Source organism: Tenebrio molitor, chromosome X (genome assembly GCF_963966145.1).
Source record: "Tenebrio molitor chromosome X, icTenMoli1.1, whole genome shotgun sequence".
Taxonomy (NCBI): domain Eukaryota; kingdom Metazoa; phylum Arthropoda; class Insecta; order Coleoptera; family Tenebrionidae; genus Tenebrio; species Tenebrio molitor.
Window position 1 is genome coordinate 12,051,760 of NC_091055.1, and position 18,919 is coordinate 12,070,678.

The window sequence follows — 18,919 nt, forward strand, 5'->3', positions numbered from 1 at the left end:
TGTACGAATATTCAGAAAAAAAATCTCTATGAGAGAATGTGGTAGGTATTTTTAACATAAAGGTGCGATTTGTATTGAGCAGTTTGTGATTTGGATCTTCAATCGCAGTTTCAAATTGGTGCGTAGACATCTTTCGATGTCAACATTTTTACGCAGGACAAGTTTTCGATCGGTTTCTCAGTATGCTGAAATTTTGTGCACAACACTGGACAACTTTTTTTCACGTGGATAAACTTCACAATGGATATTTGTCGACTTTTTCCGAATCAAACTTGTTCATTCTCGAGAAATCTGGCATCGATTTTAAAATGTTGGTGGCCACTGGTCGTCGAAAAGTAGACAAATAATAATGGTAGCCTTGAAAATTGAAAGGAAAGGCAAGATCAAATGTAGATCGATCTCTTGCAGTTTGTGGTGTGATTGCGGTTGTGAAACGTTGGATTGTGGAAAGTACGAACCGATTTCTTTCAGATTTACGTGAAACCACCACGTACGTACGTAAAAAGTCAAAAAATGACACAAGCCGGACGTGTTGTAGTGTACGGCGGTCGTGGAGCCCTGGGTTCCAAATGCATTTCAACCCTTAAGGCGAACAACTTCGTAAGTACGTACTCGTAAATAAAACTGATAATGTCTCAACGATAACTTTAAGTGGGTCGGCTCGATTGACCTCACCGAAAATTCCGACGCCGATTTAAACATCGTTTTGGAAAAGGATTCGGATCTGGCGCAACAGGTTTGTTTTCACACCCCCTTGAATAAATACACACCCAATTTTTACACAGGAATCCAAAGTCCTCGAATCGATCAAGTCAGCCCTAAACGGCTCTAAATTGGATGCGGTGATTTGCGTCGCTGGAGGGTGGGCAGGGGGCAATGCTGCCAAAGGTAATAGTTTCACTTGTTTTCTTTACTGGAGGAACACGCCAATGTCCATATTATAAGTGCTAATAACTGATTATTGCAACATCGTAATTGGTAAATTGTCGCTAAATGTGTAAAAAATTAACCTCGGCGATTTGCGGCGAGGTCGGTCTTGGAAAACTAATTACTAAAATACAATATAATGGATCTATTTGAAAGTGTGTATACTACCTACAATCTGCAAGTGGTAGCATGGTAAAGTAGATGTGAAAACGTGTTGTTGAAAGTAGCAAAATAAAAAAAAATTCATTTCTGAACAGATTTGATTAAAAATTCCGACATGATGTTTCGTCAAAGCGTTTGGAGTTCTTTGATTTCTGCTTCCGTTGCGGCCCAGCACCTCAAAGATGGAGGTGTGGTCACATTGACGGGAGCCAAAGCCGCTTTGGAAGGCACTCCTGGAATGATAGGATACGGAATGGCGAAAAGCGCCGTCCATCACTTGACCAAATCGTTGGCGGGGCCTAACAGCGGTCTTCCAAGCCAGTCCCTGGTGGTGGCGATCTTGCCGATCACCTTGGACACCCCCATGAATCGAAAATGGATGCCTAATGCAGATTTTACGACCTGGACTCCCCTCGAATTTATAGCAGAGTGAGGAATAACGTGGTATTTTGCCGGCAAGGTTGATGACGCACTTGTCTGCAGGCTTTTCTTTGAATGGATTTCTGGGAAAAACCGACCAGATAATGGAAGTTTGTTACAGTTGGTCACTAAGAACTCGAACACTGACGTTATTCCCGTGCATAAATATTGAGGAAATCTGGAGATGGAATTATGGACCAAAGCTAAAGCATTTATGTTAATTGTGAACTCGTTAATATTACAGATCTGAATAAAGCATGTCAAGTAAAATGCGTTTTTATTGGGCATAATCAATAAATCGATGATTTGTTTAAAAATATTTAATTTTTTACATACAAATTTTATATGAAATTAAGTATGGAAAAACTAATATGTTAGAACTGGACTACGTTTACAGTCTAATTCTGTTAATCATTAAGGGGTCAATATAAAAAATAAAAATCGCAATGTTGACCCGTCAATGACCTCCATATCGCTATGCAAGAAAAATTTGCACTTATCTAATATTAAAAATGTATAAAAATTTAGGGATTTTTTTTGATTTTGTAAATACAACGGCTGGTCAGTTTTTCTTTTTGATAATACTTGAAACTTACAAAAACAGTTACAATACTACACATTTTGCACAAAATACAGCACTATACACTTAAAACAATTCAACACAAAATTAGTGCAATTAAAATAAGTGTTCTGATGTTATATTTACTGCTTTATAAATAAAAATTAATTAAAGCTTAATGGTGCAAAATAACATTGTGGGATAAAATCAAGATCCAAGATCTTCTTAATATTTACAATATGGATTAAAGTAAAATAGCCCTGTAACAATTAGGTTTACAAACAGAATAGGAAGTACAAGTTAAAACATCGTAAGTGAAAATTATTACTACATGTCGATGTAAAAATGTTGAAAAGTTAAGCATTTACATATTTTACAATTTTTCACAAGTTATTTTTCCTAGAATTATTAATTTAAAAGTGTAGAGCGTTCCTGAAATGTTATTTTACAATATCTAAAAGCGCCTGATACTCTTTTAAGTACCTAATCTATTAGCATAAAATCTTATTTGACAAATAAGATTTTACGACGGTTTTAAATCACAGTAATAAAATACAAAGTTTGGAAATTATTAGAATTAACGCTCCAAAATCCAGACGTAAAATTTCTACCTTTTTACAATGAAACTTACTAATTTGGCTATATTTAAATGTTATATAAAAATATTTTTAAAAGACTCAAAAAATGAATGTCATTTAATCTAAATAAATGCTGAAAAATGCTAGTAGTAGAAATAATTATCTACGTCATATTAACACATATGTTTATAAAAATTTGTACTATTTTATAAAATTCTGCAATAAAGAACTATGAAATATTCTTGGCGTTGTTGTTATTTCAAACATAAAAATCACAACCTACTCATTTAATATTGCAACAAATATTAGGGACATAATTTCAAAAACTGGGAATTAAATGTCAATTCTAGGTCTATATTGTAGGGTCAATGGTGGATTCTGAAATCTCCATCTTGTTACGTAAACAAATTTTAAAGTATGATCTTTCCCTAGCAATTCATCATTGCAAAGAATATCAATCTGCAAAAAATAAAAAATAAAATTCAAGGACAGTAGTTCATGATCACAAAATTAAAAATCTACAATACAAGGTAATTATGTACTCACATCTCTATATTTTTCCATGCCGTTAAGAACTTTTTTTGCAACAAATTTTTTAAGATGCAGTATTGTAGCTTGTGCCGAACATCGAATGAATCGTCTTTTTAAAGTTTTTAAATTTGAACTAATGCATTCTAAACAAACATTAACTTGTTCATCTTGCCGGTGGTAGTCAGATTCAGCGTGCACGTCCGCTGATGGCTTCTCTTCTTCCAACTCGCCAGGATTCGGAGGAATGTCCTTGGGACAGGGTAAGCCTCTTTGGTGGTAAAATTCTCTTTCACGAGTTACCTCATCTAAAATATTTTTGGTTGTCACATTTGACTGCGCAAAACTCCAACTTACTTTTTTGAAGTTCTGGAACTAGTTTATATACAATATCTTGCATAGTTCTATCGAAACTTATGTATTGTAAGGGATGTGATTGGTGAATTACAATATTGCATGTTGGACAGGTGTTGTTTTCTTCTAAATGCTTTACGAGACAACTCTTGCAAACTAAAATTATTATAATTACTGTATATTCCACGACAGTGCTTAATATTGCTTGTAAAGCGTTAAACTCCACTGTTTTACTTACAAGTATGAAGACATTCTGTTACAGTTGTGGCGTCAATCAGGTATCCTCTACATATCTTACAGGTTATGTGACTATTGAGTGTTTTGAGTTTTATTCTTCTTTCCATTATCATAATTCATAAAAAACCATAATTGTACAGAATTTATTCTAACCCTAATTGACACACACAAACAAAAATTGTTGATAGACTAAATTGCGCATGCGTCACGTACAATCATTTGGTCCACGTTCACAATTATCTATTATATATTAGTTTTTGTTTATTGACAAAGTTATTGACAGTCGTTATATGCAAAAAATAATATTACGTCTGTTAAATTTTAAATTTTACGAAATCTAATTGAGTTATATGCATTTTAATGACATAGAAAATTAATGAAATTAAAAAAAAATAGTAAGTAGGTACTGTTAATCGTCACATCGGAACGCCGAAGAATATTTAAAAAACTAGGGACTTGTTGAATCTGTAACACAAGAAGTAAAATAGAATGTGTAAAGCAGAAATATTTCGCATAATCTTATGTTGCCACGTTAATTGAGCAACATTTTCACTTTTTTTTTGTACACTTTCGCACTTTTACACCGTTTTAAGAAGTAAAACAAATGACTCGTCAAACAAAATACATATTCAATTCTCAAGTCGAAAACTGATTTATTATTTCAGATGCATCACTGTAAGAAAAATATTTTATCTGTGTTTTTAATAACACCAAGAATGTGAAATGGTAGGAAATTTATTTATTTTTGAACATTTTTCTGGACGTTGGAAAGGTGAATTGCCAAGATCTAAAGACAACAAATATGTAGTGATAATAAGATAATATCAACTGTTGCACCAGAATCTAAACCAGTTTTTAACTTTTCTGCCATTCATAATCCGTGAGTTGGTTGGGAGCGTAATTTTTTAGGTACTGTTATCATTTTATGTTTGAATATAGACAACCCAGCGTACATGATGACGCATTCTCTTCATTTGACATTTCATTTAGTAAAATTACTTCTGTAGTGTTGGTAGTATTTTTGTAAATTCTAGTTGTGGTGTTCTGTTCTGTGGTTACAACGGTTGAAATTTAAATTTGTGTCATTTTCATTTATTGTGATTTTTAAGAAGTGCTGTAATAAAATGTACTTATTTTAAAATAAGGTGTGTTGCGTATGGTGAAATTTCAAAAATTAGAAGATGAGCGGAACTGAAAAGAAAAATTATCAACTTGTGAAAGTCTACGTTAGAGAAAGGTAACTTGAAAGGTCGTAAACAATGAAAAAGTTTTAAAATGTATTCCTAAAAAGTCTAATATGTAATATGTTGAAAAAATGTTGTAGTTTCGTTATAATTCTTATCGTCACCTTAATTCGTAAAGGCCCCCTTTTACCACAAAATGAAAGTTTGGTGTTTTTTGCTAGGAAAAGAATTAGGCACTCGTCAGAAAGAAATCAAGAAGCATTGGGCCGTATCACGACACCCTTATTAAATTTAATCATGACTCTAATTACCATGGTGACGAATTTATCTCTTTCTGGCAGGTTATAATTGCATAAACCTATATCGTTTTTTTTTACTTTAATCACGACTTAAGTTAACGGCAAATTTAATAAATAACGGTGTGGTGATACGGCCCATTGTTTTTTGTACATTGTACAGTGTTTTTGCTTTTAAATGTACATGATAAATTGCTAAACCAATGTGCTCCAAAAAAATTTCACTTTCAATCTCATCTCTCCACATCCTGCAGTTTATTTTGTAAATTACCAACAAATGTAATATTCATTGATCATAGTTGAAAATAACTTTTAAAATGTGAAATGGTCCATGTTTTTCCAAATAAATTTCTTGGAAGATCTTTGAAGCACTTTGATCCTACTCGCATTTCAAAAGTACACCACATAAGACCAATCGGAGAGTATTTTTTAATTTTTTTTTCTACTCCAACATATGAATAGAATAAAAATAATAATTTCAAGATCATAAGTTTTAAGGTGACGATGTAAAAATAATTATTGTTTAAAAAAAAGTTTTGGAGTTTATGTTTTTTGTTTTAATTTACAATTTCAGACCATTTTCAAAAAATGAAATTGAATCGAAACGACCGTGCATTGTAAAGTTTTCATCATCTCAAGAACTTTGTATAAAATCGGGATCTCTCGAAAAACAATATACCTTTGATAAAGTATTGGGAAGCAAGGCATCACAATTTGAAGTTTACAGTGTTGTTGTCTTCCCTTTAATCGATTGTATTCTATCTGGTTACACTTGCACAGTGTTTGCATATGGACCAACTGGAACAGGCAAAACCTACACAATGATCGGACAAAATATTACCCCAAGCACTAATTTTGATAACGTAATGTACCTGTTAATTGAAGTAGTTTGTGGTAATTTTTAAATACTTGTAGGACCCATCGATCGGTATTATTCCTCGAGCTGCTGCACATTTGTTTTCAGAATTAAAAAGGCTTAATAAAGAATTCACAGTAACTATCTCATTTATAGAAATATATAATGAAGAAGTCCGTGATCTTCTAATCAAAGATAGTGTTCCTTTGAGGTAAATAGTGGTTATTGATAGTTGCCTTAGTTCTAATCGTATTGTTGCAGAGTATACGATGATCCAGATAATAAAGGTTCAACTTGTATCAAAGGGTTGTGTGAAGTAACAGTTCATAATACAAATGAAGTTTATAATTTGCTTAATATGGGTACAGCAGAAAGACAAACGGCCGCTACGAATTTAAATAGATTAAGTTCCCGTTCTCATACAATTTTTACGATACTGGTGAGAACACGTGAACTGACGATAGATGGAGAAGAAATAATCAAATCAGGAAAATTAAACTTAATTGATTTAGCTGGAAGTGAAAATATTGGGAAATCTGGAGCAACAGATATGCGAGCTAGAGAAGCAGGCACGATAAACAAATCTCTTTTAACCTTAGGAAAAGTTATAAAAGCATTGGCGTCAAAAATGCAACACGTTCCATACAGAGAATCAAAGCTCACTAGAATTTTGCAAGATTGCTTAGGAGGAAACTGCAAAACTTGCTTGATCGCTACATTTTCACCTTGCGCTTTTGAAGAGACCGTTAGCACGTTAGAATATGCCCATGTTGCACGTAGCATTGCTAATTGTCCCCAAGTCAACGTAAGCAGCAACCAGTCTAGTCTTCTTGAAAATTTGCAACATGAATTGGAAGCATTATCTAAAGAATTGAATCAGGCAAGAGCCGGGGACGGTTTTCACATGAACCGTGCAGGCTACGAGAAATTGTGTCATGATATGAGAATTAAAAATGAGAGAATTGTATATTTAATTAAAGAAATTACGCAACTTAAAGAACACATGCATGCTAAACAACAACAGTATGAAAAGCTGGATCAGTCTTTTCACAGGGCTAATGCAGACATAGAAATTATCAATAAAGAATTAAAGGAGAAAAATATGAAACATGAAATAAATCAATATGTGATAACGCACCTAAATGGAACTCTTCAAAAGTTGAATAACACGACCAATCTTCTTTTAAATGTGTGTGAAACTTCTAAAACACATAGGGAAATATTTTACAAAAAATATGAAACTCAAATCAACTCGACTCTTCATAATGCTAGTGTAGCTAAGAAAATAAGTTCAGTTTCTGCTGGTTACTTACAACAAATTCAAAATTCTTTGGAGACTTGTATGAAAAACCAGGAAGTGTCTCTGTTGGATCTTAAAAGCAGGATCAGCAGCTTAAAAGACTGTCAGAATTTGAGTCTAGAACATTTGCATCGTTTAGAACTAGAATTACAATCACAATCTGCCAATCAGAATTTGACTTTTGATAACTTATTCAGGACTAACGCTTATAGTGAAAGTACGATTAGCTCTTGGTTGAATTCAGTAGTCGAAGAAAACAATCAGTTGCAGTTACAAAGACATCAAGAAATAAAGAAAAAAATCGAAAACGTGGGAGATTATATTTTCGCAAAAAGTGCAGAACTTGAAGTACAGACAGCACAGGGTTCTGTTTCTGTAAGGATTGTAAGTTTGTTGTAAATCAGTAATACTTTTTTTTTGTATTTTAGCTAGATGATCAGTTTGCCGTAATCGAAAATTGTTCAGATGTTATGAGTAGTCATTTGCTTAATTTATATAGAAGTTTAGAGGAAAAATATAATAATATTCAAGAACGAAGAGCACGCAACAAGACTTACAGAATTTCTCTGGAAAATTCTCTTACAGAGGCAACTTTAAAATATGAAAGTTTATTGAAAGAACGGGCATCTATTAAAAATACGCAGAAAATTATCGATGAAATAGGAGTTACATTGACAAGTGATATGAACAAACCTCTGTTAAATGTGAAGCAGACGTTGATCAATTTGAATGGATGCGTTAGTATACAAAAATTTTTTTAGTTATTGATAACAAGGTGGTTTTTTTACAGATTGAACCAATGAAAGTAATGACGCCTATGATTACCGATGTGATTGATAATATTGAAGAAAATAGAATTAATAGTGAAAAAGATATAGAAACGTGTAAATGTAAAATGCATCAGTATTTCTCAACCTTTATAAATACTTTCAAAGAAGATTTAAATTATCATAATAATGTAGGTTCATTTTTGTTTCCATTGTGTGTTTATGGAAAATATATGTATATTTTTTCAGGAATTAGAAACTTTAATGGACCGTTGGACGCGGCAAATAAATTGTTTAGAAGAAAATTTACACAAAACTATAGCAGAACATTGTCCACAGATCGATAATGAGCTTGAAAATGTTACAACTTCGGCAATGATATTTAACTGTGACGTGAAACAGATTGTTGAGGAGTTGTTAACAGACATTGAAAATTTACGGAAAAATATCAACTTCAAGGCTCACGTTGGCGATACACCGGTCAAGATTGTACACGAGTACCCGAGAATGATTGAGAAAAAGATAACCGTGCAACAACTATGTGAACAATTTAATCAACAGATGTCGCAAGATTCACCTAAAAAAATGGATAGTGTTGATAGTGCGCTCATAAATGAATCAGGTTTATGAACCCAAGCTTTGTGCGATCTTTAAGATGAATCTTTTAACATTTATGAGCACGCGCTTGATTAACTTGTATGTATTAAATTGTGTAGTATATTTGTAAATTTATTGTGTTCTTCTGATTAATTAAAATAATGTATTTTAAGGTATCTTATTTTTTATATTGAACTGTGCAATGGTCTGATTAGTTTTTAGGGTGATTCAGATCTTTTCTGATACATATGTATTAATGATTTTTTTTTTGTGTAAATTTTTCACTTCTGCAAGGATCTAGTAAAAGTCGGACTTCCAATTACTGTTTAATAAAATAAAGTATATTATACAACTTTAATCAGTCAGCTTGCTAAGATTGTTATAACTTTACGAATTATTTCGCGAACTTCTCCCCCTAAATACATACAACACATTTTACTTAATATATAATCCCTCCTTTAACATTCTCCAATTCCTTTTCATTATTCTTTCGTTGATTTGCTGGCCTAACCCGATCGCAATTAATTTCCGAAAATTTCAAATAATGTTGGATTTTTTTTTTGATGTTACATATATTGGAAAAATATCGCATCAAGGATGGAAATTGCCAAAGAATTTAATAGCACAAGTCAAACAGTGAGCAGAAGCACCACACAACTGCATTTTCTGTATGATAATTTAAAAAAAATGCTAGAAGTAAATTGTTTAACAAGGTAAATACAGTCGCGGACAAAAAAAAGTAGGACAATGTTTATTCGCTAATGTAAATTTGCTTGCCGTTTCTATAGTTACTATGAAAATATTTATTTATTTATTATAGTAACCCCGGTTTACTCAACTCAATTTTGGTTAAATTTCTTAATAAGACTTGTCCTACTTTTTTTTGTCCGCCACTGTATGTACTTATCTACCGGGACATTTTTTTAACTCTGAACATAGTCCATACTTATTCCCTATGTTCAATTTTAAAAAACAGATCAATGCATTGTGAGTTGCTATGCCTCCAACTATACCGAACGCCAGAGATTTTGAAATATAACGTTAAAAATTGTTCCGATTGATGGAATTGATCTATCATATGTTCAATTGGAAATGTCACGCACATTTCTAATGTATCTGTCACAATAATGTTAATGTTAGCCAGAATGTTAATCTTCAGAACATTGGTGAAACGTTCAACCGTTCACAATAATGGTGATGGTGATGTTAATATTGTTAATGTTAGAAACGATGTTGAGAGATCCAGAAAATGTCTGGTTCTTTAACATCTACCAATCACCATCGAGAATTTCACGCACGCGCAGGCGCAGTGACAGTTCACACTACGTTGACAGCTGTAAGAGTAACATTCCGTTAACATTATTGTGAACACTGGACTACTAACATCACCATTGCCATCTCCGCTAACATTATAACATTACCACTGACATTAACACTATTGTGACAGACCCATAATGCTCTGATTGGCATAGAATAACTGCATTATGTGTATTTCTTCTTCAAACAACTTGACCATTTTGTTAAACTGTCAAGTAGGTACTTATTTTCGTTACCTTGGTTACGTGATTACATACATGCATTGACCTGTGTTTTTTAAAACTGAACATAGGGAGTAAGTTTGGGCTATGTTCAATGTTAAAAAAAAAGTCCTGGTATAACTTTTAATACACAAGAATATCAAAACATTAACAACCATCAAGTTAATTAAACAGCCTTCACTTTTAACAAAACGCATACAAAACAGTGGGTTGCACATTTACATCAAAAAGTGGGATGCAGAAAATTTTCCTGGCAATTCATCTGCACCTTCATCATTGCCCCTGTTAGTCCTGAGCCTGTCTGACAGAGTCTTCCTCTTCTGGGGCAAAAACCCAAGCGTGCTGGGGGAAGTTCAGTATCAGTTGCTAAAAAGAGAAAACAATGTAGGTACCTATAGAGAGTTTATCGAACCATTTCATTGAAAGAAAGAAGTACAAAGATCAACAAGATGAAGAAATAAGATACTTAACATAAAAAAAGAAATCAAATTAAAGCAACTAAGCTGTTTTGGAGCAACAGTTCCAACATGGATAGTTCCAAGAAGAACGACGGTTGTATGAATTGAATTTTCAAAATAGGCGTAATTGATTTTAACTAATATACACACCGCACAACAATTATCGCATAACATATGTTTACAGGTATGTACACTTCTGTTCACGGAAAAAGCATAGGTACAAGTCTTGAGAGAGATTTTTGCGATTTTTTGGTTGTGTAAATTTACTTGATGTTTGTTTCCATGTTTACCCATACCTATTAGTTATCACTTATCAGGTAAGAATTTACAGACGAATTTTGATTTCAGAACCAACAATAAACCTTGAAAATAAAGAATAATACCCATAATGTTGATAACAGTAACATTAAGAGGGGGCATGAGGTACACTTTTACTGACTGAAATCGAATTATTTCAATTACCTGCCACTGACATTGACAGTGACATCAGGTAATGGTAAATCTGATTTACACAAGCAAAATGTAAGTGTACCTATGCTTTTTCACTGAACAGAAGTGTACATGTAAAATTTGAACTTTGACATAATTTTTTTTCTATGTTATCCTTCCGAGAATGAAATTGTAGAAAATCCATATTGCACATACATACACTACGCCGCAAAATCATCGCATAATTTCAAAACTCGTGTTTTTAAGCCAAAATGTATTTCCAGTTACAACATTTCGAACTGTAAAGTATTAAAGAAGTAGATTTATAAAAGTAATACACTACAATAATCAGAACACAACAAAGAAATGAAGGAAACAAAAAAATTCAAATTCGGAGAAAACTAAGAAATTTAACATTTAATAGTGCGTGTTGGGACCCCGTGCCTTTATTACAGCTGCACAACATTGTCTTACGCTTAAAATGAGGTTTTGTATAACTCTTTGCTTAATTTCTTCTGAAACTTGAATTAGACCCAAAAGCAGCTGATGAAGAGTTGTTGGTGGATTTGGTAACCTTCTACCTCTTTTATCTGTAGGATCCCACAATTACTCGATGAGGTTTAGGTCTGAACTCCTTGCTGCCTATTGCATTTGCCCAATTTCGACCTCACGGAAATAATGCTGCACTATTTCCGCAACGTGCGGTCGACCATTGTCATGCATAAAAATAAAGTCATCCCAATAATTGGTCGGAATGGGACAATATGAGGTTCCAGAATATTGGTAATGTACGCCGCCGCATTTCGGTTTCCTCTTTCTAGCACCACCAACTCTGTGCGAGCGTCGAAAGTGACACCTGCTCAAACCATAACGGAAACTCTTCCAAAATTGACTTTCGGGATAATGTTACATTGAGCATATCGCTCTCCTGAGCATCGTTTCACCCGCACACATCTGCAACTGTGATCCACGCAAAACCTGGACTCGTCAGAGAACATTACTAACCTCCAGTGATCCAATTCCCAATCAACGTGATTTTGGGCAAACAGCGATCGTACTTTTCGGTGAGCCGCTGTCAGCTGTGGGTCCCTTGCTGGTATCCTGGGCCTTAAATCGTGTTCAACAAGTCTTCTTCTAACAGTATTTGCACTAATTTGGAACTGATATCTTCCTAAAGTCATAACTTGCAAAGCTGGAGCAGTCAGAGTCCTGTGTCTCAACGACTGTAAAAGCAGAAAACGATCCCGTTGAGCTGTTGTTGTTCGTCTGCGTCCTTGCCCAGGTCTTCTAGAGTATTCTCCTGTCTCGTGAAAACGACGCATAACTCTAGATAGGTACCGTTGACTGGTGCAAATCAAGACCATTTGCAATATCTTGTTGATTAATACCGTCTTCAGTTAGTACAACGATTTGTGCACATTGTTCGGCTGTTGTATGTCATCTTAAACGTTCGTATGGATTCATTTTCGAAATTTATGACTGAAGGAACCAAAACTTCTTACTAACCGTCTCTCAAATCCACAATCAAAATGCTTTACGAAATTGACCAATAACACTAATACAGACTTTTCATAATAAACAACTTCAGAAGTTATCAGCATGGCGATTTTTGCTACTAAACAAAAGAAATACGATAAAACAAGAGATTCAATGTCTTGCATACAGTCAACAAAAATTAACACAAGCAGTGCAAAAATCAATTATTATCATTCCAATATAGGGTTGAAATCTTCTTAAAGGGGGTGTGAAGCAAAAAAACAACTTGTTATTAAAAAATAATACAAAAAAACCTAAGAACAACGGTGAAAATCGCACGTTGCTAGGTCCAATATTTTCCAACATACAGCCTTTTGAATTTGAGCAGAAGTTGCGTGTGACGCAAGACGTCATACCGACACGAGTCTGCCAATATAACACAGGGATTGCATATGCGCGCACAGAGTACAGTCGTAAAAATTGTGTGTGAATGACAAAAAAATGCCGAAATCGTATGCTTTTTGCTATATCAACAGTTCTTTGGAATTTATCATAATTTCCAGCTTAAATAATACATTTTTCTTATGATGGCATGTGAGGCATGTACCTATAGACAGATATACGCTCCGTTTAGGCAATTTTTAAAGCTAAAGAAAGACATTTAATTCGGTTTGTTAAACAAAAACTTTTTTTTGTTGTTTATTTGTTCTACATAAAAATGTTACAATTACAATTGTTGAAATGTTCAATAGAAGTCGACATTTTTTTTTATAAACCAAATGACACCACAGTTTGTTACATACATATCTAGAAATACTTTTCTTCTCTTTATTTTACGTTTCAAAATAGGACTTGATCTAGCCATATTTATTTAATAAATCGTTTTACGTCTCCGGTTGTCAAACGTTACTTTTTTGTGGTTCTGTCAAAATTTTCTTCACGACAGCTGATTTTATAAATGACCGCATTTGGGAATTGCAACTAAGAAAGAAAGAAATAATACTAGAAATTTCAAATTGACAATATACATTTTTCCTGTATATTTCAGCTGTGAACATTCTTTTTCGGTCTCTGGGACCTCGGCTTCGCCTCATACACAACCATCAGCTGTAAAAGTTTACTTTCACAGCCTTAACATACAAAGAACTAATTTATTAAAAAAATGAAGTACTATATTGCTCTAGTCTAAAGTTGACCAGTCACTCTGTCAGTAGTTTTATAAACTATTCGTGACTCCCGATTCGTTGAAAGTTGAATATCTGTCGTTCGAAATACATAATTTCAAAATTGTTCAAAAATAATAAATAACTACCACAGATTATACCGTGTAACTACGTTAAATTGAATCAGTGATCAACCATAAGATATGTGATTGACTATAAAGTACATACATAATAGTGTGTTTACGACATCCACTTTTCGATGTATTTTTACGTATAAAGGGCTAGTTGCTTAAAGATGTCATATTTCTGAAAATTTGATTGGCTAATCATAAAAATTTTTTCTTTATAACATAACAAAAGTGTATTTCCGCAAACACACTAATATTATTGTTCAGTCTTTAGTTTTTTCGTTCACGTTCACAATTTATTTTTCGATATTTTTCATATTGTTTATTTCAATCTGAGTGAATCTAGGTTCAAAACCAAGTGCTATGAAAAGTTATAACAAGCATTGGCTATAAAAACCCTGCTAAAAGTGACATAATAGTTATTTATGTATTAGGGCGTAATGAAGGCGTTTGTGGCCCGCGGCGTGACATAACACATAACACGCTAGGGTCACAAACGTTAATTATGCCCGTGGTACATACAAAATTTTATGTCCGGTCGAAGTTTTGAATTTTATAATAATTTAGGTAGATTCAATTTTAAAATAACGACACAAAAATCAGGAAGGTGGAATAAGCCACTTATTGTTATTACTGTAGTAACGGCATAAACAAGGGCCACAAAAACTTTTACAGCCCGGGGCTATAATATACTGAATTACGCCCTAAAAACTAGTCCATAAGTAGGCAAAAATCGCCCGATCGGACATAAAACTATAATTCGCTCCCAATCAGTATACGCGGCTGAGCGATTGCTGCAGCTACGATGTCGGTATGACGTCACACAGCATACATTTTATGTTTTAACTCCGTGTATCTCGACAACCGTTTGTCATAGTAGACAAAAATGGTTTGAAAATTTGTTCTTAGACTTTTTTGTACTACAACTTTGATTTTTGCTTCACACCCCCTTTAAAGATTAAATTTAGTCTATCTATACCAAATGCAGACCATTTGTTATACAAAGTGATGCGATAATTGTGCGTAGGTACCTATATTAGATTATATTATGGATGAATCAGGAACAACAGGCTTGTGATAGCTAAAATACGAAATAAATACTTTGGGATCAAATCCTTTTAACGGCGCGGATTTAAATATCTAAAATATGGTGGAAATTTCAAGCAAAATTATCACAAATGTAGTTAAAACCTTTGACGTCGCTAGATAAATTTCTCTAATAGATGATTTGTTGAAGTCATATAATATATAATTGAGAATTACTATAAATACTACATCCATCTATGAACTTACAATGTTTGTTGTGTTCATTGATTAAAGAGTATATAGGGAGACATAGATAGCTGTCTCTTTCATTATTTCACTTTATTCACTTTAGTTGCGCTTCCCATCGCTACGAGCGCTATGTGCAAATAATTGCATAATAAACCAATAAAAAACCAATAAGACACCAATAAAAAAAAACTTCTTCCAAATAACAACTTTATTGAAAAAAACAGTAAAATACATTACATCAAGCAAAAAAATTACTAGCAATAGGTAATTATTTATAGAAAATTTTATTCCATCCTGACCATTATTTATAATGAATTGGTTATTTTTTTACTGACAAATGTCAAAAGTCAAAAAAATATAATTATTTAAATTCAATAAAGAAAACGGTAGTTAAAATACAATTTTTTATTATACCTGAATCAGAATCCCTGTTTTTGACACTAAAATGTGTGGGAAAAAGGGCCCTTAAAACACTAAAGCTTTAAGGTCGCTTAGGTAACAACAAATTCACCTATATTTTGAAGGTCGTGATTTTGATCAATTTATAATAGCAACGAAACAACAACAATTGACCATTTCTATATCAATGATTAATGACACAGATTACTTCGAAAAAGGTAGGTATTTCAATTTACTTTTTTTGTTATAATTTTCAGATTGTAGTGCAGGTATAATAAAAAATAGCGTAAGATAAACTCGTCGCGCGTGCTTTAAAGGCTTCCTTATAAACTTGCATCATAATATACTATTAAGGTTGAGGATGAAATACAGATTTTTTTACAAAAATAAGATACAATTTAGGCCATTCTGCATCAAATTTTCATAAAATAACGACCCTTTAAAAAATAAACTGCCAATCAAATGGAAGAATTTAACATGTTATATTCCATTCTTTATCTTGGTGAGTGGTTTTTGGGAAATTTTCAGCCGTCAAGTTAAATTTAGGGATTTTTGAAAGTTCCAATGGAAAAGTGCGTTGGTAGTTGTTGAAAAATATTCAAATATTACAATCGTTGTCTGCGCTGATCTCATTATAGTCTGTGCAATACGTTTTTGGTGAGACTAGAGGCGCTGTGGGTCTGGGACTTACAGAAAACTGTAAATTGAGGTTTGTCGTTTTTACCACAGGTTCCACATTCGCTGTTAACATTAAACGTCAAATAAACGCGTCAAAAATGTCAGAAATCAAAGTTCATGGCAGACCATCTCAGTAAAAACAGTTTTCATGAATAATTTTGACCGAAAAAAATAATATCTACCTACAAGCGATGGGTCGACATTTTGCAGAGACCTACAATTCCTCAGTTTATAGCGCCATCTCATAGCGTTTTTAGTTTGGCCGGCGTACGACCTTGCTCTATTGCACAGACTAGAAGTAGAGAAAATCAGCGCAGACAACGATTACAATAATGTACTTACAGAGACGCCGCAAAGTCTTTCTATTTATTATTTTCCTGGTTAAATTGCTCATGATTCATATGGACCGAGACCACCGACACATAACCTCAAACGTGTCATCTTCATATCGCATCGTTTTCAAAAATTTTAATAACTTGCTTGGGAATTTCAAAATGTTCTAGACCGGCCACACACTTTCCGGTCAAATTTGATTCGGTTTATGGTTTAAGAATCCGGTTAATTTCTCACACCCAAACTTCTTTGCAACATTGCCCGGCACGGGACGGGAATAATGTTCGGTCGACGCTCGACGGTCGGATGGACCGACGACGGACGCCGATAATTTTCATATCGGGAACGGTTAAATTTAAGAATCGATGTGTACAGCTTATATATTTACATTTCGCGACATAAGATGGTGAGATTTGGAGATGAGAGCTTGACGAAGATTCTGAATTCGAATGACAGCGATGACAGTTAATATTTGATTTACACGACACACAAATTTGGTGGAAAAAGTAAAACTTACAAAGCTACCCATGGCTTGCTTGATCGCATCGACCACTCACCAAGATAAAGAATGGAGTATAAAGTTGACTCAAGTTGCAAAAAACCACTTTGCTCATTTGCATTTGCATTTGCAACAGCACTTTTATGGCATTAGTCATTTGAAATTACTTTAAAACTGTAGTTATATGGAAAATATTCAATCCAAACTATGATTTTCTGGTCCCTTTGTACTTTTATTTGGTTCAAAAATATGAAAAAAATGTTGTTGCAAATGACAAGTGGTTTTTTGCAACTTGAGTCAACTTTACCTTAGAAATTGCAAATTAAAGGGCCTTTAAAATTTAATGTAAATTAGGTAATGTTGACTCAAGTTGCAACAGCATTTTTTTCATATTTTTGAACCAGATAAGGGCAGAAAGGGACCAGAAAATCATAGTTTGGGTTGAATATTTTTCATATAAGTACAGTTTTAAAGTAATTTCAAACGACTAATGCCATAAAATTGCTGTTGCAAATCCAAATTGGTTTTTTGCAACTTGAGTCAACTTTACAGAATATATCCTAATGGCAGCCAAACTGTACCTACCTACAACTAAAGAAAATTACTAAATAAATTATTATTTAACATGACAATAACAAAATGGAATGTTAAATTCCAGGAGCAGGTAACGTATACCTACGTAGTTTATTGCAACTGTTTTATTTTTCGCAATGCCAATTGACGTGAACGATATTTGGAGTAAAGTTTAAACGCTTGTTGTTTAATTGCATCGTGTGTGGTGGAACACAATAATGAACCTCTAAGAATGCGGTTAACATTGCATACCCACGTGAAGCAATAGAAATGAACAAAATTGGTTACAAACATTTGAAAGAAATTATGTTCCATACAGGATGTAAAAATATCACTTTTAATATTACCATTTATAATTAATACTAATTTCGTATGGAAATTGTTTTCCGCACAAAGTATTGGCAGATAGTGGCTTGTAACTTGGCTACATAAGCCAAAAAGAACAATAAACCTGGATCTAGGCCTCAACAAAATGTTTGGCTTATATTCTCTAGCTTCTATCAGTTCTTCACTGCTGACTTCAGTTTTCAAGTCCGCGCGATAAGGTTTACAAAAACCAATGGATTTTAGTAATGTTTTGGCCATTGCACCTGTTATATAACCATGCACTTGTAAAATAATATCTCCTTGACCCTTGACGGGTTTAAAAGTGATCAATTTATCATCTGCATAATCCAGAGGTACCAAACCTATAGGTTTCCCAATTAGCACTTGGTGAATGTGAAGTTAAAAAATTATTTAAAAGTGATGATTTGAAAGTGGCACGAAAGGAGTTACAGGTAGGATTTATGTTTCGAACGTCATGGATGCGAACACACCAGAAGAAGTTTTCCAGAGGATCTTGGTTCAAGTTTCTGGTGCAAAGGAACTCAAACCCAGAGCTTTGCAACTTGGTCCAAATCATTTTGAGATTTCGAATTGACAAAATCCAGTTAGTAATGCTGGGTGGAACAAATTGCTTGTTTCTGGAAAAAAATTGAATGCTTTCCAGAACTCGAAGTTAACATGTTCTGTCCTTGAAGTAACAGCTCGCCTTAACAGGTTGCCGTCAAAGGGATTCAAAGCCGATCCATTTACACTGTCAAATAACTTATCCACAAATTACAAGAAGTTTGCCGTCCCTATAGCCTCTTGCGGCAGAACAGTGTTTCCATGTTTAAGCAGCCCCCTCATTGTGGATTGAACTCTATGAGAGAAAACTTGCG

The 18,919-nt window shown here is 33.7% G+C and overlaps 3 protein-coding genes and 1 long non-coding RNA gene across 4 annotated transcripts; 2 read left to right on the forward strand and 2 right to left on the reverse strand.

The window, feature by feature from the left end:
* The first annotated feature begins 354 nt into the window (after positions 1–354).
* Dhpr (dihydropteridine reductase) lies at positions 355–1,779 on the forward strand. The gene is made up of 5 exons (XM_069060243.1): positions 355–600; positions 653–736; positions 786–888; positions 1,185–1,518; positions 1,573–1,779. The coding sequence occupies exons 1-5, from the start codon at positions 514–516 to the stop codon at positions 1,679–1,681; spliced, it is 717 nt and encodes a 238-aa protein (XP_068916344.1). The 5' UTR covers positions 355–513; the 3' UTR covers positions 1,682–1,779.
* Positions 1,780–1,814: 35 nt separating this feature from the next.
* Positions 1,815–4,107, reverse strand: l(3)73Ah (lethal (3) 73Ah). Its single transcript, XM_069060244.1, has 4 exons — positions 3,767–4,107; positions 3,532–3,684; positions 3,193–3,482; positions 1,815–3,105 (listed from the first exon to the last, which is right to left on the reverse strand). The coding sequence occupies exons 1-4, from the start codon at positions 3,876–3,878 to the stop codon at positions 2,980–2,982; spliced, it is 681 nt and encodes a 226-aa protein (XP_068916345.1). The 5' UTR covers positions 3,879–4,107; the 3' UTR covers positions 1,815–2,979.
* A 229-nt stretch (positions 4,108–4,336) lies between these two features.
* LOC138139771 (kinesin-like protein KIF11) lies at positions 4,337–9,123 on the forward strand. Its single transcript, XM_069060242.1, has 7 exons — positions 4,337–5,002; positions 5,820–6,108; positions 6,161–6,312; positions 6,363–7,776; positions 7,830–8,138; positions 8,192–8,359; positions 8,418–9,123. The coding sequence occupies exons 1-7, from the start codon at positions 4,947–4,949 to the stop codon at positions 8,796–8,798; spliced, it is 2,769 nt and encodes a 922-aa protein (XP_068916343.1). The 5' UTR covers positions 4,337–4,946; the 3' UTR covers positions 8,799–9,123.
* On the reverse strand, positions 9,079–17,078 carry LOC138139774 (uncharacterized). Its single transcript, XR_011162375.1, has 2 exons — positions 16,652–17,078; positions 9,079–10,669 (listed from the first exon to the last, which is right to left on the reverse strand). It is a non-coding gene; the product is annotated as an uncharacterized lncRNA (long non-coding RNA).
* Between the last annotated feature and the right edge of the window lie 1,841 nt (positions 17,079–18,919).

What these genes read in the sequence shown, in the direction of transcription:
- Dhpr (XM_069060243.1), top strand. Translation starts at nt 514, where the DNA reads ATGACACAAGCCGGACGTGTTGTAGTGTACGGCGGTCGTGGAGCCCTG. An exon ending in ATTCGGATCTGGCGCAACAG is followed by an intron (nt 737 to 785) that starts GTTTGTTTTCAC and finishes ATTTTTACACAG; the next exon opens with GAATCCAAAGTCCTCGAATC. An exon ending in CCCCTCGAATTTATAGCAGA is followed by an intron (nt 1,519 to 1,572) that starts GTGAGGAATAAC and finishes ACTTGTCTGCAG; the next exon opens with GCTTTTCTTTGAATGGATTT.
- LOC138139771 (XM_069060242.1), top strand. Translation starts at nt 4,947, where the DNA reads ATGAGCGGAACTGAAAAGAAAAATTATCAACTTGTGAAAGTCTACGTT. An exon ending in AAAGATAGTGTTCCTTTGAG is followed by an intron (nt 6,313 to 6,362) that starts GTAAATAGTGGT and finishes GTATTGTTGCAG; the next exon opens with AGTATACGATGATCCAGATA. An exon ending in CAGCACAGGGTTCTGTTTCT is followed by an intron (nt 7,777 to 7,829) that starts GTAAGGATTGTA and finishes TTTGTATTTTAG; the next exon opens with CTAGATGATCAGTTTGCCGT.